Source organism: Mauremys reevesii, linkage group 5 (assembly GCF_016161935.1).
Source record: "Mauremys reevesii isolate NIE-2019 linkage group 5, ASM1616193v1, whole genome shotgun sequence".
NCBI lineage: Eukaryota > Metazoa > Chordata > Testudines > Geoemydidae > Mauremys > Mauremys reevesii.
In genome coordinates, this window is record NC_052627.1 from 103,751,977 (window position 1) to 103,777,229 (window position 25,253).

The window sequence follows — 25,253 nt, forward strand, 5'->3', positions numbered from 1 at the left end:
AAATTCATGACTGGTGCTGAGAAAGTAAATAAAGTTTTATTTTACTCCTTCTCATAACACAAGAGCTAGGGGCCACCAAATGAAATTAATAGGCAGCAGGTTTAAAACAAATGAAGTATTTCTTCACACAATGCAACCCATGGAACTCTGCCAGAGGATGTTGTGAAGGCCAAGACTTTAACAGAGTTCAAAAAAAGAACTAGATAAATTCATGGAGGATAGGGTCCATCAATGTCTATTAGCCAGGATGGCAGGGATGGTGTCCCTAGCCTCTGTTTGCCAGAGGCTGGGAATGAACGACAGGGAATGGATCACCTGATGTTTACCTGTTCTGTTCATTCCCTCTGGGGCACCTGGCATTGGCCCCTGTTGGAAGACAGGACACTGGACTAGATGGACCTTTGGTCTGACCCAGTATGGCCGTTCTTCTATTCTTAATAAAAAGACTAACAATCCAATAGCTACACATTCTTTTGGTAGGTAACCTTAGATCAATAAATAAAATAATCTGCAAAATCACTACACTCAGTATCAGTACAGCAAAGTTTGATGGCAGTAATTTCTTCAGATTGGTATATGGTTTCTAGTAAAATGTAAGTCCTTCCTTCAAGAGCAAGTCCAAAACAATCATTATATTGTATTATGAAATGTCCCTGTTCAATTCAATCAATATCTCAATTTTCAGTTTTGTTTTTCCAGGCACATTAATCCGATGTTACATCCACTACCTAGCTGGTTTTCAGGACAGTGTAGTTTAAGTGAGAAGTGCAATACTAAGAGTAAGCTCAAATTTACAACTTGCTCAAAGGTATAAAAAGACAGCATTACCTTTTAATCCTTAGCCTCTGAAAGATATTATTAAAGTTCATTGGCAAATAGTTTTGAAAGCATGCATGCATCTGTAAAGTCACATTGACTTCCTTGAATATTCTTTGTGCATCATGTACTAGTATGTGGGTTTCACATTTTACTACCATAATTCTCTCCATAAAGGGTATATTCTGTAATACATGAAAAACTATAATATAGCAGTGTTTCAGAATCATTAAGTCAAGTTACTGAAATCTTCGAACTACTTTGTCTCCCTTTGCAATTCACTTCAGTATAACTGAATGTGACATTATTTTAGTGTATTGCCAACTGCAGGAGAAGCTTGGGGGGGAGGGAGATAGCTCAGTGGTTTGAGCATTGGCCTGCTAAACCCAGGGTTGTGAGTTCAATCCTTGAGGGGGCCACTTAGGGATCTGGGGCAAAAATTGGTCCTGCTAGTGAAGACAGGGGGCTGGACTTGATGACCTTTCAAGGTCCCTTCCAGTTCTAGGAGATTGTGCAAATAATAATAGGAGATATACCAGCTTCATTTTCTTTTACTAGTTAGCCCTTCTGGAATTATTTGCACAGCTTCGTTTTCTTTTACTAGTTAGCCCTTCTGGAAAAAACAGTATTAGATAATGATGGAGCAACACCACTGAACACATTTATAATCATATTAAGCACAAGATTCTCTTCAGTACACATATATTTAAACTGAAAGCTATACTTTTAAAAAGATACTGTTGTGTAGTCTAGGTCCCCTTAACTTTAAACTTCTCTTCTCCCAGATTTGTCTCAGACCCCAGTAGAGGGCGGGTCTATCCCCTTTAAGGCTTTAGCGGCAAAGCAGGGTCAGAAGACCCTTTAACACCATGAATCCAACCTGCCAGGATGAACTCATGGTAAAACTCAAAAATACTACACACATACCACTTATGGTTAGTTATCTACACTTTCCAACGGGTCCCAAATACTTATCCAGAACTGCCTCTAGCCAGCATCATCCTAAACCAAAGGCCTGCTGGACATGTCTCAGAAGAGACATTTACAAGCAAGGGGTGACAAATTTTTAGTTTTCAAGCAAGAGCATGTCTGCAGTCCCTCAGACTACTAAGAGAAAATTCAACTAAAACAGTATAAAGAGTAGAATATGGTGAAATTCCACCCTCTCCAGAAGGGCTTATACTCTGTTCTAAATATTTTTTTTTTTAAACATTTTAAAATGTTTGACTGTCATCTACCAGAAGCTGCATCTGAATACAACTGTGGAAGGAAGGGGCAGGAATGAGATAGAGAAAAACGTGATCCACATTTGGGGTATTTTTATGCCTCTAATCAGCAATGGGCAATTGAAAGGTATGATTTTGAGAGACCTAAAATACCAACCAGCTGCCCAAGAAAACTAGTTTAATAGCTGCAGAAATTATTACATTTCAGGGGACTCAATCTTCAGAAACAAATACAAATCCAAGGAGCCAGCCTCGTAGAATTGAAGTCGACATTGTGGAGTGCAGATGTTAGACACTGCAGGGTCAGCATTCTCTCTCCACTTCCTTAAGTCTCTCCAGTACCAAAACAGCTTAAATGAGCTATACTTTAAAGCCAGCTAGCATTGAGTAGCCTCTAGCACTAGGAAACCTGCAGTGCAACAGAGAAAGTTATCCGGCCTGTGCTAAGCCTAGCATAATGGAGTCCTGGTCTGTTGACTGAGGCTTCTAGGTGCTACAGTAATACAAATCTAGGCCTTGTCTACACTTACGGCAGTGTGGAGTACAGACACTGCATGCACCCCTGGGATGAGATATAAATAACGTAAGCAGCGAGGCACGGATTAGGTGAGTAAAGACTCACCTGAATCCTGTGCATATGTACCCTATGTGGCTTTCTGCATGCCCAAGAACTGCCTAACACATCTACACTGCTATTAGTTTCCCACTGCCTCTCTGCTGCCAGAGCCTTTCCTTACCACAATGAAAGGCTCTGGCAGTTCTTGGCTGCTGGAGACATTCACTGCCACAAGAGGCTGCTGGAACCTTTCCCCGCTGCAGAAAAAGGCCCTAGCAGCAAGTAAAGGGCTTGGCAGCTTCCCGCTGCCAGGGCATTTCCCTGCTGCCGAGCCTTTCACTCTCACATGTGGCTACGCACTGCAGTATGGACACAGCTTTTCAATTCAGCATGTAGCTACATATGCATGGCATGTAGGGCAAGTGTAGACAAGTAATTTTATAGTCTAAGCACTCCACTTATGTCAAACTCTTGCTCTGGGTTTGCCAAAGCAAGCTGGGTTATACACTTGTTTGGGTACCTTGCTCATGTTTCTGATGAGTAAGAATAGTACCGTATACAGGAACTTTGAATATCCTTATGTTACTAGGCCAAAATGCAAAACGAGGCAAAAAATTTTCATGGTGCATGTGCTCACGTGAACTGCACTGTAATTACAGATAAGTCCCTGCTTTCCTTTCACTTTAAATTATATGCAAAGGGAGAAAACGTTTGCAGCCTTTATTCTTCTGATGTATCAAGGAGACCTAAATGGTTTGTCTACTATAAAGTTGGATGGGGTAGGAGAGATTTTAATTTTCTCACTAGAAATATCAGTTCTACATGCCTTGGTTTTTTTGGTTCCCCTCCCTCCCCCCCCAAGAGGACTCATTGGATTATAACAATCCGAGAAAACGAAATCCGAGCAAGGCTAAGAGAAATTTAGTTGGACTAATTAAACATTATTTTGTGTTTTTGCTAAACAGCAAATGCTCAATACTGAATAGGGCTCCCGTACTGAAAAAGTTCAGCATATCTATCCCCTCATTAAAAGACTTAAAACATTCCTGCCCATGTTCTCTAGTCCTCCAAGAAGATCTCCATCACAAACAGGCAGCTCAGCACCAAGTGCTACTAAATATTACAAGGTTAAGAACAAAATGTGTATATGGAAGGAGAGTGAGGAAAAGGACAGGTTTTTGCTGTGTTGTGAGAGGAAGGAGATGCAGGAGTCTTCCAGCCTGGACATGCAAAGTGAAGTGTCAAAGAAGATCCCCCAGCTAGGGGCTGGGATGAAAAGAGAATAGTGATGTGTGTGACTGACAGGAATAGAGAATGGGGGGAGTGCAAAAGGTTTAGGAGGAAAGAAGCTCAGTTTCAGCCATGTTAGCTCCAAATGGTCAGTGAGTCCTCTAAAAGGAAAGGTTATAGCGCCTTTAAAAAGAAAGGTTAGCATGAAATGTAGGACTGGACAAAGTGACACAGATCAGACATAGGTAGGTGACTCAAATCTACCAACACAAAGACAGTAACTGAAACCATGCAAGTGAATGAAGTCACCCAAGGACAAGATGTAGAGGAAGGGGGGGTGGCGGGGGAGTGGAGGAGCACTTTGTGGGACCTTCACAGGGCGAAGGGGAAGAAGGATAAAAAAGGAGGAGATGCTGAAGGAGGAGTGATCAGAAGGTTATGCTGGATTACAGATTCCACAGCAGATGTTCCATTCTGGCAGGGAAATTACTATGTCCCTCCCAATCACGTAAGAGAATCAGAAAAAGTGTCTATTAGTCTGTTATATAGATTTGCGTGGCACTGTGTCAGTTTACAGCTTATGATATTAACAGGTAAACCATAGTTCAAAAGGTTATAAGACAAAACGGAAAGCAGAAGATTTGAACATATTTTTAAAATTTCATAAATGATGTTCAGTCTTACAGTCTAAACATCTGCTATGTTCTTTTTAAAGCAACTGTTTGGGCCAAAAAGGAGTATCCAGTATTTAAGGTTTGTTTTCAAATCCTGGTCTTTTTGGAACAACACTCCTATACCAATACAGACAGTTTTCAAAATTCTCTCATGGGTCAAGACCATGCCTACTACACCTCTGGTATGAAGATCGCTGTTAAACATGATGATAAAACTGAAGTAAGTCGTAGTGCTCCAAGTTGTTGATACACAGAATTATTACATGCTTTAAACATGATTTTCATTCATAGCAGGAACTGTTCAAACGGAGAAAAGAATCCAAGGAAGCATGTTACTATAGAGATAGGAACAAATAGTGTTCCCAATGTCCCTTCACACCCACCCTGTCAGGATATTCTTTGGCTTTTAAAAAGAAAACATCTATACTGCCACATGCAAGAGCAGTTAAGTGAAGTGCAATCTGCTATAGATATTCAAAACTAAAACCAATTGCAAAGGTACAGAATTCTGGCATAGCTGCGGACATTAAAACCTGCAATGTTTTAACAGAGTTACCAGCTCTGTTCTAACACCACACTACTTCAAAACTCATCTTTGCACATTTATACTACCTATGCAAATTAAATCTAGAAACTTTCATTCTGCAGAGCCACTTCATACAATTCATCTGACAAGAGCCATATGGAAGACAAGGAGAGGGAAGCCTGAAAGTTATGAATATTTGTATTACCATAAGGCCTGGAGGTGTCATTATGCTAGAAACTGCACAGAGTAAGGTGGACTCTGCCCTAAAGAGCTTACAATGTAAATACACAAGCCAGATGTCAGAACAGGAAAACGTGACCTAACATACAAGCAGGGCAAACAAGTTAGTTTCCAAGTCATGTTAAAAAATACTGTAAATTTTTTTTAAATTTTTAAATTTATTTGAGGGGGTATTTTAATTTATTTTTATTGATTCTGACATCCTGAGCACTTAGCAGCAGCACTGAATCCCTGCCTACAACTCAGATAAAATTCTTGTACAAGACACAGGACACATTCTTCACAGACTACTGTCTGGTCTATAGCAAGTATATTGGGCTAGGAGACACACACACATCTAAGCCCATAGATTTTGATCTTGCCTCTTCTACTGATTATGGCTAATACTGCTGGGCAGTTCACAATTTTTCTTACTGACCAAACCACCACAGCCATAGCTTAGAAGGCTGATGACTATTATTCCCCTAATTTTAAAAGAAACACAAACCATATTTGAATATAAATGGCACAAATATAAAACTAAGCAAGCCATCTATTCCTTCTGTCTTTTCCTCCCTACAGTCTACCTCTCAACTTGCTATGTCTGATTCAACAGAATTAACAGAGATGGAAGGGAACAGTGGAATATTTTAATTTACCAAAACATTTATTTCTTGGATTCCAATCTCTTCTCATCCAGCCAATCCTTACCACGCTTTGGCATTATGGGTTACATCTACTTTGATTTTAATGATTCAGGTGTATTACAAAAGTGATGCATATCACGTAGCTATCTTTTACGTTAATGTGAATTTATATTGGTTTTCTACAAGTTAATGTCTTCACAAATTTGGAAAAATTCTGCTGATATAGCTCCTGGGGGCCATCCAACAGGACTGAATTGCCCTGGTCTACAAGCAAAAAGGAAGGCAACCCACTCAACAAGATTAGCAGAGATGAGAGTAAGGTAAAGAAAATGAGCAACTATTACACAAATATTTCTGTAAAAATACTTCATATGCAACTTACATTGTTTAGGAAGAGACTAAACAAATATTTATAGCAGTGGCGCACTAGTGGTACATCAGTTGAAGTTATACCAGAATTGCCTTTTTTATAGGACCTTTTTAACCTTTTAGTTCTGGTATGATTTAACTATTTCTGGAGAAAATAACAAATGATTTTGAGCATGTCTGAATTTCCTTAAATACTTTTGGGTTCCAAACTTATTGGAAAGTCAGAGTTTCCTCCCTCCAATATCCACCTTTCCCAGAACACTTTTGGTGAAAAATGACAAAAGGTACAATAAAGAAAACACAACTGAATTACATATTGTTGAAAAAAGTCAAAATTATTAACAATTAACTAGTTAATTCAGTGATGTCTGATCAGTTGACAACAGAATAACGGTGGGTAGAATCTACATCAACATTTCCTAGCCTCCTCACAGTTTTCTCTCTAGTTTCCCCAGCCATATAGACTACAAGATAGCAATTTTTTGAGGGCAACCCTGTCTTCAGTTCCATTGCAGAAATGAAGAGAATTGCAAGTGGAAATGAGGTGCACCCTAGAAAATGGAAAGTGTGTAGGAAAACAGCAGCCACCTTAATTGATGGAAGTCCCTGGTTTCACTCCCATTGAGGACAATGACACACAGTGGACATCTTTACAAGGAGCAGTCTCACTTCCACATGCAGTGAATACATGAACCATACTGGATAATTTGTCACTGAGCTAAACTGGATAGAGTTTAAAGTTAATTTGTTGTGCCAAAGGGGCACTGGCTTGGATTTTGCAAAGGGCACCCAAATCCCATTGATTTTAAATCTGCCCGGCTTAGACCTCAGCTACTCTCTCTAATGTCTTCTCTACACTAGAAAGTTGTACCACTTCAATTGTACTTGTAGGTGGTACATTGCCCATGTCAATGTGTCTGTACCAGTATAAAGGTGCTTCATACTGGTATAGCTATTTCCATAATTCCCATTTCACTGGTACTTTTAAATAGTGAACCGTTATATTGGTATAACTACATCTACATTAGAGATTGCACTGGTTTACCTCACTTTAAAAAAAAATTAAATTAAAAAAAAAATCACACCTCTGGATGACAGTTGTAACAGTACAAAAACTGTTTAGGCCAGGCCCTATTTTCAATGTTTTGAATATTTTTTTAAAAGTGGGAAAACGCAAACAAGTTTTTGGTTTTGTTTGAAAGTGTAAGTATATAATTTCTACTGTACTTTTTTTTTGTGATTAAGGTTGACAGTAATTACATGTAGCAGGTTGGGGGGGGGGTTGTGCAAGGGGGAGGGGAAGTTATAGTTTGAGTACATATAATAAAACAGGAACAGATTTGACCTTTATTCACCAAATATGACCTTCCCTAACCCATTTTACAATTTCACATAGCAATTTAAGAACGTTGTTGTGGGAAGAAATTCAGATTAGCAACGTCAGTCACACACTAGCAAACTATTCACTGTCAGTATTTTCATGTTTACATTCAACCTACAGAGATTCCATGCAGATGAATGTAATGGTCACAAAAAGCCTAAAATTAAGAACTGTTTCAAGAAGCTCAATATCAAATCACTAGACAGAGAAAGTAATATCTGAACCTCCCTGACCTGCTTTCTACTCTCATTGCACCTACAATGATTTCTGAAATCAGATCAGTGACTTGCTCCCAAAGAAAAATACTGAATTTGGCCAAGTGATTTAAAATAATCACTTAAGCCTAGGTGAGCTAAAATAAAGTGTTTGGGGCCATTTATTATAGGAACATGAATTAATACAATAGATGAGTAAAGCGAAACCAGCTTGTGATACAATCTAGAAAGAGAAAACTGATAATTGTACAGTTTAAAGTAACATTGCCGTATTATACACAAAAATTAGCTGCAAAGTTACAGTATTGCACAGAAGTGCTATTGTAATTAAAGGTTGCCACAAAACAGAAACACAGAAATTGCCATACTGGATCAGATAGTACTCCATCTATTCCAGTGTACTGTCTTCGACAGGGGACAGTACAAGATATTTTTGAAGGGGGTACAAGAAACTATGCAGAAAGCAGTTGTGGAAAAAACCGTTCCCATGGGAAAAGACTCTTCCTAACCCTCATTAGAAGTCGTCCCAGATCCTGAAGTGTGAGAATTTCTATCACTTCCAAAGCTTTTCTTTTATACGTAATCCCTATTTTAACAATTCTGATTATTCTTCTTATCCATATAAATAATGAACCAGTTGTACAATGTTCTCTGAAGTATCAACAAATAACTTGTGATGTAGACACTAAGTAAACGTTTTCATGAGAAATCATTCTGAAAACAAGCTTTGTGTAATTAGGGATTACAGTTTTCAATTTAAATTGAAGGCTACCAAAGAGAAAACATTTCATTTTCAGTAAAAGATTTTTTTTAAAATATAAACTAAGGAACAAACACGGCAATTAAAAATAAATTAAGCCTTTTTTTAATACTTGTTTATTTTGTCCACCATAAAGTAAACTTCCTGTTCACACTCAGCACCAGTACAAGTACTTGCCATACTGCACGCTAATATTGAGGGTATTTGAATGATTTGCCATTCAGTAACCAATGTCTATATTATTGCCCCAAGGTGAATTAAGTCACTGTTCAGGGCTTGTCATATAACTCATTTCAAATCAAAACAATGCAATTAATTTTAAAAAGTTTATCTTAGAAAAAAAATAGTTGCTTACAAGAAAAACTAGCCAAAAGAAAAACACCTTAAATAAAATCAGTAACAACTGAAACCAAAAACCATGAGAAAGTCCTGAAAATTAAAAAAATCTTAGTATGAAAAATGTGATTACAAGTATATTGACTGGAGATTAGAAAAGTTTGTTAATTATGCTATGATACTGTAATATAGTTAATGGTGGACAACACAGCAAAGCATGCTTGTACCTTTCACTACTTTCTATGTTGTTTATAAAGACAGCCTCAAAGTTTTGATGTATTTATTGTAAAAACGCAGTAAAACCTGGGCACGTTATGTTCCAGCTTCTCTCTCTTGCTGGGGGGCGTCAGCGATTTTTCAGAAGATATGAATGGTTTCATTTTAAATAAATACTCATTATGGGCCTGATTTTTCAGAAGTGCTCAGCACCCACAACTCCACTTGAAGTCACTGAAAACTGCGAGCGCTCTGCACCTCTGAAAGTCAGGCCATAAGCCTGTATATGGACAGTGATAATTTACTGGCTATTGAGCACCAAAACTAGTAACAAGACTGGAATGCAACCGAACAGGTACTTTTAACTTTACCCAAAAGGGCATCCCAACTGCAGCAGTTTGCCATGGATAGCCTGTTGGCGATATCACTCTTGGTGAGCAAATTAGTTTGTGGAGTACGTGGAGAAATTATCACACTGGCACAGCTACTGCAATGCTGGATAATCATCACAACTCATATGCTGCAGTAAGTGCACAGACTTGGGACCAATTTCTCATTCCCATCCCATCCCAGCCCACTTTAAGTAAACAAATTATTTTAACAAGGAAAAAAAAAAAAGGTTAAAAAAAGGAACAGGAATCATTTTGCTCTCTACCACCACCTATATCTTCTTGATTCTAGACAAGATTATTTAAGGTGGTCTTGCATTCTGAGTAGTGTGGCCTTCTTAGTCTAAATCAGCCACTCAAAGTTTGCTTTCCTCCTGTTTGCAGCAAATATATATAACCCTTTCATTCTCTGGAAGACAATCAAGGTCATTTTTCTGTATGATCACCAAAAGAACTGCTGTAAAAATGCAGGAAAGCTACAGGAAAATACATCTAAGTACCTTATAACATTATGTCAATTTGGTGATAACTGACACTATGGGGATGGGCATATGTAATTGGCACGTTAAAGTTATTTTCTAAACAATCAGCACCTAGTTTGGCAGTCTCTGCAGAGTGCGCACTGCCCACTGTAGTTCCTGGCCAATGAAAACAGCGGAGCTGGTGCTTGGGACAGAGGCAGCATGCACAGCCCCTGTGGCCGCCCCTCCGCCTAGGAGGCAGAGGGAGATGCCAACAGCTTCCTGGGAGCTGTGCAGAGCCATGAAGGCACCCAGCCTGCTCTACTGCAGGTGGCCAAACGGACTTTTAACAGCCCACTCAGCAGTGCTGACTGGAGCCACCAGGATCCCTTTGACCGGGAGCTCTGGTTGAAAACCAGAAGCCTGACAACCTTAAGTGCCCCCCCCCCCAAAAAGGCATGGGATAAAAATCACACACTGACTTGACACTGGGAAGTGGAGAGCTAGGAGAGTGGAGATCCAAGACATCAATTTATGCAGAATCAATTTTATTTTTAAAATGAAGTTTCTAGACTCCTATGATTGTGATAACCTTCTGAACATGGACCAAATATAAACAAATTGAATGCCACATTCTTGAATCTGAAGACAGAGCCAGCATGTCTGCCACAACTCATAGCTTTTTCAAGCAGCTGAAGAGTAGCTGTTTTCATAGAATCTCAGAGTTGGAAGAGACCTCAGGCGGTTTATATAGTCCAACCCCCTGCTCAAAGCCGGACCAATCCCCAGACAGATTTTTGCCCCAATCCCTAAATGGCCCCCTCAAGGATTGAACTCGTAACCCTGGGTTTAGCAGGCCAATGCTCAAAGGAACAAGTCTCTGATCAGCCTTTTTGTTGCTATTCAGAAGCTTGTGGGACGCACACAGTTAAGAATATCTACATATCTATTTCATAATGATGCTTTAAAAATTACGGTGCAGCCAAGAGGGAGACACAGGAATTATCCAGTAGGAAGGCTCAATATCCCCATGAACGCATACATACAAAGCAGCCAACAGTCTTTGTAAAGGTGGGAAAAAAGCTAAAAATTTCTAAGAAACCCAATGAGCATGTGGTCAAGTACACTGAGATCCTGGAAGCCTGTATTCTCACATTATTTTTAGTCTAATCATTCTTTGGATGCCTTGCACAGATCTGGTTTGTTTTCAGTCAATACTGATTCCAAACCGCAATATTCACGGGACAGAAGAAACTAACTGTAATATAGTGTAGAACTATCTAGAAAGAGCTTTAGGTGTATACTCCTCTTGGTTCACATGGTATCTATACATACACACACACGTGCGACTACAGTCTAAAAGAAACAGTCTAAGGAATAGGAAATCTCCCAGTTCCATCCATGGAGGTACCAGCTCTTTTTGCTTTATTCTTAAGAAAAAAGGAGATGCCAAGTCAGTTAAAGAGAAACATAAAAACTTCTGGTTCAGAGTCTTCCCCTCAGTACTTTAATTCATTACAAGGGAATAATAAACCACTTGGGCCTTCACAAAATGTAAACAGTGCTACTGTTTATAAAATCTACAATGTTCTTGTGCTTTGCTGCTACAGAGCCAGCAGAGGGAGCAGAAGTTAACAAATTATGTTCCCAGAACTCTGCTGAAAACATGGACAATGCAAACACACAAACAAGAAAATGATCAGGAAAGCCAGATTAATTTCAAATTCCATTACAAACACAGGAAACAAATTTAAAAAATGAATAAAAATGTGTAGGGAAAAAATTCTAGGTTTTTTTTTTGAGAGGCTATTACAAATAATTAGGAGTACTTGACAGCATCCTTTTACAAAGGAAATAGCATACCAGCACAGAGAAGAGTTTTGAACAGGCTACTTAAATTTATTTACCTCTCACATGTCTTCACTTTAAATAAGTGTTCTTATTGTTTGTTAACTATATAGGTCTAAATAAGAGCTTTGCTGTCACATGCAAATCCCTCTTACTTTGATCCTCCATAATACTGTCTTCATATTGATTGTGAGATATAATGACCTCCATAGCAAAAGTATATTAAACATAGGATTGTCACATAAGTGCACAATGAAACCTGGAGTAGTATTCAGCCTAGGAAGAATAAAGTTCTTAACATACAAGTACCTTCACTACCACCAACAGAACAAAACATACTGGTAAAAGACTTTTTTTCTTTAAAAGTATTCATGTGTCCAAGTTGGCTCCAGTATGGAAGTTCTCCTTTGACAGAGGGAGAGATTGGTATAATAAAAAAAGGCTGAGATAGATAGGTAGATATTTTTGTTCCTTGCTATGGTGGCCGGAAGAGGTTAAGAAAATAACTCTAAATAGGGAGGTAAAATGAGTAAGGTCTAACAGACCAAACATCATCATCATAGCCAATGTAATTGCTCACCAGAGATAGTGCCTTTTAAGATCATGAAGTTGAGAGGGGGAAAAAAGGCACTGACAACTCACAAAAAAATTCAATATGAAAACCAAAGAAACACTGAAGCTAAAACCCATAAAAATGTAACACCTAGAAAGCATGTCAGTGTTTACAGTAGCCCTTTAAAGAATTGGTTCTAAGTAAGCCACATACTAAAATAAGGTACTATATTTAGAGACAGTACAAGATGTTTTACTAGAAAATTTAAATGTCTGAAAACAGTGTCAGATATACTTTAAGGAGCATGCAGATCCTATTATTTTGGAAGACCACATGGATCTGGTCTGAGAAAATTTTCTTCTCTAAATCTGGCCTGTTCCACATAAAATACTCTTACCAGGTCACTAATTAATTTGATAGCATTTATAAAAACTCCTGGTTCTGGATTAGGTAGCATATTGGAGTAACTTTTGTAACTTTTCAACCTCTGGCAACCTGAGCTAAAGTTTAAGTGGATGTTTCATTGTAGCACTGAACTCCAACAATGCTGTAAATAGCAGTCTGCCAAGTGCCTCTTGAGCTAGTCCTCGCCCTCTCCCTCATTAGCATCACAAATACAACTTTCCTCAAAAATGTTTTTGCAAATTAAAAATGCCACTAATGTTTAACCTCAACTACAACATGGAGTTCGGAGCCCAGAACATCCAAGTTCTAGTCCTGCCCCAACTTGCTGTGTGGCCTTAAGCAGTGGGATAAGAATACTATTTCACTGGAATGCCAAATACTGATTAGTGTTACAGCACTGGGTAGCACTATCCAGGGCTTTGAAAGTAGGAAGTGCTACACAATTGCTCCTCGCAACTTTTGGTGCAGAAGCTGAAAGAGAAACTCAGGAAAGCTCTCCTTTCAAAGGAGATGCACTGGCATGTATCCAGAAGGCAACTCCCACAAAACACCTGATGTGTACGGTAGCTATGAGCAATATTTAAATACTTAGGATTATCTCATTTCCAAATGTCTATTCTATGCAACCAAAAATTTATATTACAAGTCAAAAATGAGGGGAAACAGGTATATTAGCTGATTAATCAGAATTAAGTAAACTAGGCAATAGCTGCAAAGAGTCCTGTGGCACCTTATAGACCAACAGACGTATTGGAGCATGAGCTTTGGTGGGTGAATACCCACTTCGTCGGATGCATGGCAATAGCTATTAATGTCAGCAATTTGAATCCACTAATGTCTGAACCATAAGTGCAGACATAAGCAGGTACTGTAACAAACAAGCTCAGCTGGCAGGGTATTTCATTCGGAGCATTTACCTGTCATGGGCAAAAGCCGTAGTGTTTATAATGAAGTCAGGAGACATATAATGAGTAGCACAGATTATTGTTTTACAAATACCCCTATAAAATATACCTTACAAAACTGGGGGAAAGGGGGGGGGCTTAAAGACATGAGTTGAAATTACACACAGAAAACAAAAAAACAAAACATTAAGTCTAATGATGAAGTTCAGCGCAAACAACATCTTTTGTGAAGAGCAGAGATGAAAAGTCTTTTCATTTACAGTTCTTAAATTCTCAGAAAACATGCAGCAGTTTACTTTGCCAAAAAAAAAAATCCAGAGATCAGAGTCCAATCTTAAAAGAATGTCATTCTTTCATCTTAATACTTTAGCACATCAAAAGAGACTTATAACCTTACATGAACATGATTACAGCAAAAAACACCAGCACTTTAATGCAATACAGTAAATTTGTGGAAAGAGTTCATTGCATTGGGTGGAAAATAATTCATGCATTTTAATTTTTAAAAGTCAAGGAGTGAACATTTTTAAAGAATGTTCTTAAGCCCTGCACTGTAAAAGGGAACACAAGCCCTGTTCAACAACTATGCACAAGAAGTTAATGCCACAATACTAACCCCTCTTAAACAGTGAAGTAAATCTGTCTACCACACTTTAAAAAAATTCTGTGTTTAAAAGATTTTTATTGACACACTAGATCATTCTATGGTTGGACCATGAGAGTTTTGGGTCAGATATGCAGAGAAAGGGAACAGGAAAAAAAATTAAGAGTCAATTGAAATATAGAAAATAAGGGATTTAAAGTTAAGATCGTGTAAGAATCATGTTAATTTAAACTTACCACATTCCAACAGCAAATTTCTTATGAAACAAAACACCTTCTTGGTAATCCCTCTTTAAGGCAGAAAGACTTGTAATTTAAACCCTTAACTGAAATCTACCAGTTCTATGTCCCAATTTGGGCTGAACTCCTAACCCAAACTAAGTTTCTCAAGAGTGGAATAGGGTCCTAAAGGTAAACTAGGCCCTGAGCTAAACTAACTCCCAGTCTGACCTATGCCACACTTCCAAACTAAAGAAAATACCTCAGCTACAATAAACTCCCATGTTAGAATAAGCTCCAATAAACTTCTGACCAAACTTTGCAATCGTATCTGCAGTCCTATAAAAATTATAGCCCATAAGGCCCTCCACTGACACAAAATGAAGTCTCAGCTAGCATCAAACACTGCAGCTCCTCCCAGCTCCAAAAAATACCACCACCAAAATATTGCCCCAAAATACATTTGCCTAAATCTTTATTCTTTCAACAGATGAGCAATTAGAAAGATGAAAGAAGAAGCCAACCCTGCAAGGTATATGCCCTGCAATTGGGTTGCATATGTGGTTAAGAATTGAGCAATATTCAAAGAAGGAATGAACATTTATATGGTTAAAAATAGCCAGAATTGTTATAATTTATGCTAACACATTTTGGAAGGGACATCAAGTCTTAAACCAATCTAACTATTGGGAATTAGAATCAGAATCTTGTTACTATGGAGGTTCTAAAGCATCTGGTGTTGACCACTGAAACAGGATACTGGACTAAACTGACTTCTGGTATGATCCAGTTATGGCAATTCCCATGTCCTCATGTACCTTCCCATTTCCCCTCATGACTCATTAAGAAATTTTAATGTAAGGTATAAACATAACCACTATAACCCTATCATAAACCTGCCTTCATACACTGTCAGGCTACTCCCATACTGAGCTACTCCAATCTGACAAGTTATGCTGTTTCTTTAATGGCAATACAGAGAACAGAATTACTGATTTTAAAGGTTCATTAACTAAAATATTAGAAACAGCTAGGTTGTGGTAAATGTTATAACTATCTTTTATTTTCATTGTTAACAGATTACCAAGGAAGAGTAAACAACCAAAAAAACCAAAACAGTACATTATACAGATCACACAAATAACAGAAAATGAACTGGTCTCTCCAACCACAAAAACTCAGACTTGATCCTGTTGGGGTTTCCCACAGACCTCTTCCACTTGATTCCCCCAGTCTCAACATTCAGGTTCCTTTATTTGGCATACAACAAAGTTATGCTGAGTCGATCCGACTCAAGCATAGCAGGTGGGTATAGGGTGTACCACACATAGCAAACCTCCTCCTTTATATATGTTCACATGTTATATTGTGATTATACATTGCACTACACATTTTGGGATTGGCTTGGTCACTTTGTAGAAACTAATTCTTGTACAGCATGCACTGTCCATGCACAACTTATTCTTTACCTCATTTTATGTTCCAGGCTTATCTATTCCATTGTTATCTTGGTTCCTTGGGTGTTTTATCTAACCTAGTACACACAGTCTGTTTCCAGCCTGCTGATCTATTTACCTCCCTAATCCTCTCTCTCAAGAAATGAGGCCTCACCCATTACCAATTACTCATGTCAATCCAGGCCTATATTCCATTTCTTTTTTTATATCTATCTACACACACACACACACACACGCTTTATTTACATTATATTTTTGTGTGTGTTTTCTTTTTAAAGTTTACTTACCCAGCAACACATTCCAAAGACCACAGTAGTGGTAATCAGTGGTTCAGATAATCAGTTGTTATTATCTGAACAACCATTAGTATTAGGCTCCAAGACACACTGTGGGAGGAAGGGGATGCTCACCTTCTCCAGTATAGCCCACCAGGGCTATACACATTATACGCTTGCTCTGCTTTTAAAGCGTCTTTCTGTAATTTTAATTTTGCTTTTATTTTAATTACATTTTTAAAAAAACTGGTACAAAATAGAAATATTTTTATATTTGTCACCACAGGAAGTTTAGGTGTGAAACAGGACACAGACCAATTAAAACAACATTTCCTGGGTCTATACCAGAAGTGGTATTCTTCAGTAACCACACAATACTCATCACTACCACAGGCAGTTTATACTTTACCAACATCCCCACCATACTGTGCAGTTTGGAGACTGTTCCCCCAGCGTGAACCCACATGCTAGCAACTCTGCCTGTAAGACATTACACCTGTCCATGTAAGTGTCCCACAATGTGCGAACAGTGGTACAAATCTGGGGCTCTCTTGACCTTCCGTTGTCTTGCAATGGTATGAGAGAGGGGGTAACCAAACTTCTTCCACACCACATGGGTTGCAATGGTTTTCACATTTAACTTCTTGGTATTGGACCTTGTTAATTTTCTTACCCTGAACCAACTGTTGTCACTTCTCTTGTACCAAATTTTTAACTTTTCTGTGGTGATAAAAGAGGGCAAGTTTTCTTGCACACAAGGCTGTTTTTTATTTTATGAGTGCCCACGTTAGCTCTTGACATTGTCCTGGGATGGATTCTGCAATCCATGCCTTTCAGTCATTGTCTTTACCTTCACCTTGTCTCAATCAGGGTTGGCAGTTCTTGTTCTTCATCTCCAAGTGTTCTTGTAAAGTGCATCTACCAAGCTCACATCAACCTCCTTCATTTCCACCTTCAGCATCTCAAACCTCCTTTTTCTAGGTCTTCCTCCCAGAGTCTTTGCCCTGTGGCTCCTAGCTCTTCTATACTCTCTGACCAACATAGCCCACATCTGGTCATCTCACATGACCGAGCCATCTCAGTAGCTATTCCCTCAACTCTTCCGTGATGGGAGCTACCTCCATCATGGCTGATGCCATTTCACTGCGTAGTATCAGCTCTCGTCTCACTCAGGTTCTCTTTTCAGCAGTGTGAAGTGGTAGCTCTTCTCCCTCTCTCATTGGCCAGCACCCCAACCCATATGTCATGGCTGGCCTAATCATGCTTTTATACACTTTATTCTTTCATTTACTTGGCATATTCTTATCAGAGAATTCCTATCAATCCATGCCCTTCAGTATCTTTTCGAATTCCATTATAGAACACCCTCCAATCTGGCTTCCACCCACCATTCATTGAGCAGCTCTCATCAAGCTTTCCAGTGATTTCATCCTGACCAAGTATTTTAGCCAGTACTCCATCCTCATCCTACTTGACCGTACTATCAAAATCCCCTCATCTCTGGTCTTTTATGATTCCATCCTCTCCTGTCTCTCCTCCTACCTTTCAGTTGTCTCATTTTGTTGGTCTTCCTCACAGAAAGAGGAAGGGGGGGGGGGAGGATTTCCCCTTCAGGGATCTATCCTCTGCCCTCTCTTTTTCTCCTTTCATATCCTACCATGGGCAATCTCAGTTTCAAACATGGACTTGAATACCATCTGTATGCTGATTACTCAAAACTGCCCATCTACTCTGGACTAGTCTCCCTCCATCTCAACTAAAATCTCAGCCTGTTGTACAGATATCTCCTCCTGGTTGTCCAGCCATCAACTGAACTTATCAAGAGCTCAATTTTGGCCCTATTCTTTCCTCCTAAGGCCACCTACTTTCTCCCATTTGACTGTCATGGTGGACAACACAACTATCCTCCCTGTTATTCAAGCCAGTAATGTTGGCTTCATCTTTGACCTGGCCCTCTCCTTTGGCTCCCCCTTCCCCTCGTAGTGTTAAAATCTTGCCACTTTCTTCTACACAAACCTTCTTTCTCTGTTAGAACTGCCAAAACTCTTGTCCAAGTTCTGATCAACTTGTGCCTTGCCTACTGCAAAGCACTTCCCCTGAGGTCAATGTCTATAACCCTGAGTCATATCCTTCAAGTAATATTCAAAATACTGCTGCTAACAATCTTGCTGGTTTATCACTGACATCTAAGACCTTCCATTGGCTCCCCTTCCAACACCAATTTCTTACTCCTATTTTCAAAGCTCATCACAATTTAGCACCACCTTACCTACCCAAACTATTATCTTATGCAAGGTCAGCTCCCATCTATGCTCTGTCCAGTATTGGTCATCCAATTTTCCATTTCTCCAAACACTTTTGTGCTTTCTTCCAAACTGTCCCTTAATATGGAGAAAAGCTCCCACTTAAAATCCATAAGCCACCACCTTGTCATCCTTCAAGTCAGTAATCAAAACTCATCTCTTCCGTCTGTAAAACATAACCTGACAGGCAAGTGGAGAGTTGTGATTGCTACTACTCACTAGCTAAGTATCTGCACATTCTATTTTATTACCACATCTCCCTCACCTCCCGCGCCACTGTTTGCCTCAACTACCTGTTAAATCTCGTCTTAGACCATAAGCTCTTTGGGACAGTGACTGTCATTTATTGTTTTGTCTGCATAGCACTTAGCAAAAAGAGCCCAAACCTAGCTGCAGTTGTCAGTTTAATGTTTAATTTGCAGCAGTGCCTAACAACAACTATTACTACTCAGATAAAAGACTTGGTTAAAGGGGGGACATCCACGTTGTTTAGCACCCAAGTTTCATGTGCTACAAAAGCTATACATAAGCTTAAAAAGCCATCCTAATTCAAAGAGGTTTATTTTAAATGATCATTGAAGTACATTTGAAAGAAGGAAACCAAATAACTGAATTAAGTGATTTACCTGAAGTTCCTACATAGAACAGTACTCAGTGTGACTAGAGGCACACACTTTTGTATAGTAGTGCAAATGGTTTTTCTTAAAATTAAATGTTTTGGAATTTAAAAAAAATCAAGAAGCAGCTATCAACATTCTTGACTGACTGATGGAATACAAGATTCCATTATGAGTTTACTTAGATACTGATGGGACATTTCTATACAGAGCTTCTTGGGAAGCCAAATAAAGGAAAATTAAACAATATGCAAAATAGCAAATCCATGTGCCTCTTACTGATTGTCCCTCTCCATCATAAACAAAGGTATACAATATGGGGTAACAGACATGATGTCTGAGGTGCAAAATCTGTTGCACTCTATGGCTGGATCCACCTTATCAACTCCATCCACTAAGCATCAACCTCTCCTTTAAGTTTCTTTTCACAGCCCGTATCTTTAAAGAGCCGTAGAGTGCAAACAACACTAATTGGCTAACGGATTTAACAGGGAAAAAAATACTAAAGCTAAATCTGATGTGTCTCTAGAGCACACAGACAGGAAGTACACATTAGCCGGCCCAAGTGACTGCATACTCGTATTGTCCTCTCCCATATCCTTCCTTTCTCCTACCCACCCCCTGTATCATGATCTTCCCCGCTCTCATTTTAACTTGCCCCCAAAGAACTTATTTTCTGTGTTTGTTAAGCACCATGCACTTTGGTGTTATTACAGAAGTCTTTATTCACCAGATGTGGGAAGAATCACATATCCCTGATACCATTTTATAACCAGCAAAATTCAGCGTGATTCTTCAGTAGCATGATGACATGCACTGAAAGAGGATTCAAACACACAAATGGTTACTCAGACAAGAGCTCAAAATATTGAGCTAATACTAGAGAGGTGTTAGAAATTTCAGAGTCTTTTAAGGCTAGAAAGGACTATATGATCACTTAGTCTGACTTCCTATATAACAGCCCTCCGTGCATAGATAATGGTGATTTCCTCCTCCCCTTCCCCCCACACACAGAAGGGTTTATGCTAAATTTCTTCCTATTACAAATGTTAGGGTTAAATTCTGAATCCCTGAAAAATAAGGTTTATACTAGAAATGTTGAAAAGTTTTTAGCTATGTATGGTGTAACAGTTAATTTCTCAGTATACTAAGGGGAAAGCAGCAACTTGAATACAGGAATGTTCCCTACAGTGATATCACACAAGTGAGACTTGGTGTACATAAAGAAAAGCAAACAACTACAGCAGAAAGTGTGAGAGCAGGAGATAAAGAGTAATACATGGTTTCCCACAGGTAATCTGAAGCCCTGGAATCCTTACTGAAAGTGTTCTTTTTAAATACAGGCCTGTTTCCACACGTTAGAAAGAAAATATAGTATTAACAACAACCCTTGTACTTTAAACTCTTACCTTCCCTCCCTTAAAAATAACCGAATTCAAACCCTATTTAATGTTTTCTTTGTGAAAAACTAACTTTGTTAATTTCTCTGATTACCATGGAACATGAAACAGAAAATTACTATTCAGTATTAAATTTTCCACTTCCTGATAAAAAGCTACTGCATGTTATAACAAAATAAGACACACTTATTGCCCTTTGAGGAGGCTTTTTTGTAAGTAGAAACCATGCAGCATGAACCAGAATATAATCTATTGTTCTGCTGTTTAGTCAAATCCCTTCTGCACAGCCTGGCAGCTTTCTACCAAATATAGCTCTGACGTAGCTATGTTCTACAAGCATCAATACATATGCTTCCTCACAACAGGAAGTGTTAAAGAGAAAAAGTTTATGACTAGGGCCCTACCAAATTTACGGCCATGAAAAATGCATCACAGACCATGACATCTGGTCTTTTGTGTGCTTTTACCCTGTACCCTGGGTGGCTGGAGAATGGCGGCTGTTAGCCAAGCACCCGCCTCTGAAGGCAATGCCCCGCTAGTAGCAGCGCAGAAGTTAAGAGTGGCAATATCACATCATGCCATCCTTACTTCTGCACTGCCGCTAGCAATGGCGCTACCTTTAGAGCTGGGCTGCCGGCCAGCAGCCACCACTCACCAGCTGCGGCCACCAGCAGTACAGAAGTAAGGATAGCAGTACCGCAACCCCTCCCCTACAATAACCCTGCGACCCCTCTCTCCCACAACTCCTCCCTAAAATTACTACACTGAAATTTCAGATTTAAATAGCTGATGAAATTGACGATTTAAAAAATCCTATGACCATGAAATTGATGAAAATGGACCGTGAATTTGGTAGGATTTCAAACATGCAATCTACTCCAATTTCAATGGGGTCAAATGAATAATTAAAGTTCAAAAACTATAAACATTTCTATAAATTAAGCTGGAAGCGGTTGACCAGATTTTATAGCTTCTCACTGCCATAAGCAAATCCACTGATCTATATGTTATTTTTATTTACCTTGTTACAATTTTGATTAAACTTCCTTGTACATATTATTTTACAAATAGCTTTTTCCTGGTTTTCTGGTCAGCATGTTAACATCTCACAGAAGAAACTAGTCGTGCTAGTAAATATTTGCACAGGTGTATTTTACCCAGTCTCATGTTCACACATAAAAATGGTTAAAAATAAGTCTCTGTTCTGCCCTTACTATAGTTAGAAATAGCATCTTAGATTACTGAAATAAAAAGGAAAAAAATGCATGTTCAGCTTGCTCTGTGTAGGTGATAGCACTTGGTGTATAGCAAGTTTCACTTCTGTGTGGAGAGTTTCACTTCACATTCCCATACCTCATCTATCATGACCATCATGCACTGTTCTTTATCATGCATAGTTCTGGGGAGACCTCATGTGTATTTTCTTCTCCTGTCACTCCAACAACAGATACAATATAGCAACTGCCGTGGTTTGGTTTGACACTTCTATGGAAAATTCTCTGAATTTGTGAATCTTCGAACATTGAAAATTCTCCATTGGTTCTAAGGACAGTTCACTTGATTATCTATGATGCAGAAGATTCTGCCGTTTTCCCACCAACAAATATTTCTGTATTTTCTTTATTTTTCTGCAGCTTTATATATCACAAGCACAATGGAAGTCAGGAATGAATCCCAACAGTACTGGAATGTATTTTAGAAGTCTCAGTATGCCACTAATGTTCTGGTTTACAGATTAACATTATAATACAATTAAATGTATCTTATAATATAAAAAAGGAAACTTTGGCTACATATAATGGTACAAAATAGACTATTCCTTCCATTGTACTCCATGCCTTTGTGAAATCAAAGTCCCGGATTCATGTACCAGGATATTCCTTACACATTCATATGAATCAAGAAACATTTCAAAAATTAAATTTATTAATTTTAAATTGCATCATTTTAAACTTAAATAATTAGCATGGGCAATTATGTCCTCAGGAGTTAAGGAAAGGAATACAGGGTTGCTAGTTAAGATGGACATAAAGTGGAATGACTTTATTTATAAGGCAGATGTTAATGGCAGCTCCAGTCTACAGACTGCTGGGGCCATTGTGGCTTATAACATCCTGGATAAAGTTCCACCAACTGAGAAGTGGAGGAGGCCCAGAGGCAGAAACTCTATTATATGGGTTCGTCAAGTCTGTTCCGATGTTGGACTCTTGAGCCATCAAGCCCTTGCAGCCACAGAGGATGATATGGACATGGAACTGCTTGGGTCCACTATGACCAGCCTTGATAGCCTGCCATGAAGCAAGAGTGGTTTCTTTCCTACCCACAAACAAACATGGAAGCAAAGACACATTGGGAATTTGGTGTTAAGAAGAGGAAACATGACGTCTTCTCAGACCCCTCTATGCAAGGGGTAAGACATCATTCCACAGGATGAAGCAACTGGAATTGACCTTAGATGAGCAGGAGAGTAGAATTCTTTACTTCCTGGGATTCACTCCATGAGGAAGTAAGTGAGGTAGACAGGAAAGGAAAATACCATTTAGAAACATAAAAATAAGATTTGTTTTTACCATTTTGGGGCCCAGTCAACTCCCATTGATTTCACCGCAAGCAAGATTTGCCTAACATGATTTTTTACCCATCCTCATGCCTAACATTATATGGACAACGTTACTGTTCCTTTTATTTCCTTTATAATGTGCCAATATAAAGGATGACAATCCTCGATAGACAACTCTAGAAACAAGGCTTTATTTTCAAACCATGTCACGGAGAAGTTTTATTTCGAAGGCACTATTTCCAGTGTATTTTAAATTGAGACAAAAATAAATCAAATGGAAAGAACTGAGGCCTCCACCTACCTCATCACTTTCATCTACTTCAATACCACCATCTTTGTCATCATCCATTTGCTTGTGGATCGTGCGGAGAGCTTCCAGACTGAATCGGTCCTCCTCAGTAAAGCATGGTGGACTCAATGAACTACAGGTATCTGAAGGACAAGAAACAAGCATTAGTTTAGTGTCTTGAAATGTCAATTCCCAACCAAGACAGTGGCTCTTCCCCTCTTCGGGAGCAGAGCATGAGTTACTGCTTCAATTTTGAATATTAACTAAATGCACGCCTTTATCATTTTAATACAGAAATTCTGTGTGGCTTGACTGTAGACACCTTTAGTCATAGGTGCTCAGTTTTGGGAGCTTCTTGAGTGATATTTCTTGCAGGAAAAAAGAGTGAAATGAGTGAACTCTTGTAGGGAGGAAAGGGAAAAAGAGGGGGAAAAAAAAGGTAGTTTGTTTCCCCTCCTCCAATACTCCTTTCTTCCTTAAGTACGCTCACCACTTTTTCCTTCTCTCCCCCACCCTTAGGTAGATCACTGCAACAGCCAATGGAGCCAGTGCCTCCTCTTCCTCACCTACTTTTCTGACCGCCAGCAGGGCCACAAGCAGAAAGGAGGAGGAGAAGAATGAAGAGAAGTAACTAAGTTTAATTCTGCAGTTATGGCTTCACATCAGGTCCTGTTGTCCACACAAGGTTAAGTGAACAGGAAAGCCTGCTAAATATCCATAACCCTACTGGATGTAGGCTATTGCAAAAGGGCTGCAATGAAAGGAAACAAGACATGGGCATGTCAGGGAGAAAACTGAAGCCACACCTTGTGTACAACACTTGGTAGCCCTGTACAGTCATTTCAGAAACAGTAACTTGTTGTGGAGGGAAAACTCCAGTTTATAAATCATACATTTTGGTTTTCCCTGTCACTGCTTCAATAGCCGTGTTGAAGGTACAGGGTGCTCTGATCTCCTTGTGTCAGGTGTAGGGAAAGAGGCAGAGATTCAAATGCCTGAATGAAGTCATACCAACAGACGCTGTTCTTTAAAAAACCCCACGTCTCATAGCGATTGGCCATTTATTAGCTAGGTGTATTGTACTAGATTCTTTATGGATATCTGTATCAGCCGGTAGTTAATATACCATACATTTAAATGCACCCATCACTGCATTATCTAGGCACCAAAACATATAGGAGAAAGTGCACATGCTTGTGGAAAACTCCACTTAAACAAAAAGACAAGTAAAACACCCTCCCTCATCATCAAAAATACAATGAAGTGCTATGCTGAGTTGCTATACAGAGCAGTTGGGCACTCAATTCCTTCAGCAATTTAAATGAGACGTCAATCCAAATGAGCAGCATGTGAACATTTGCCACAGGTGGTTTCCTAAAGAACTACAAAAGTTTTCACACAGCTACCAAGAAGCCAGTACACACTCATTTGCTTGAGTATCAAAGATGATCCACAAATACACCTAAAGGTGACATCAGTCCATGAGTGGAAGAATTAACAAGGTTTGGAACATCCAAACTGACCTCCTTGTAGTAAATTACAGAAGCCTCCATTTCCAAGCTCCATGGTAACATTGCTAGAAAGACAGGAGCATCAAAGTCAATGACAAAAGCTGCTGAAAAGGCTTGGTGCATCACAGAGCTACAGAGCAGAGGAGAGGGGAATGTACTTGAGACTGAACAATTTACCTTATCAGGACTATGATTAGGTAAGCACCAATACCTCCCTCCTTTGTAGGTCAGATGTCCAAACTGTCCCGCATCCCACTAATGATTGTGCACGTCTGTTCTGGAATTCC

General features: G+C 39.1%; 1 protein-coding gene across 2 annotated transcripts in view; it reads right to left on the reverse strand.

The window, feature by feature from the left end:
- Window positions 1–25,253, reverse strand: part of STIM2 (stromal interaction molecule 2) — a 137,121-nt gene that overhangs the window by 44,968 nt on the left and 66,900 nt on the right. For both annotated transcript variants that reach the window (XR_005599369.1, XM_039541507.1), the window contains exon 2: window positions 23,468–23,598. Coding sequence is in view for 1 of the 2 variants with exons in the window: in XM_039541507.1 (XP_039397441.1) it covers window positions 23,468–23,598 (131 nt within the window). In the remaining variant the exon portion in view is untranslated. The remainder of the gene's footprint in view (window positions 1–23,467; window positions 23,599–25,253) is intronic.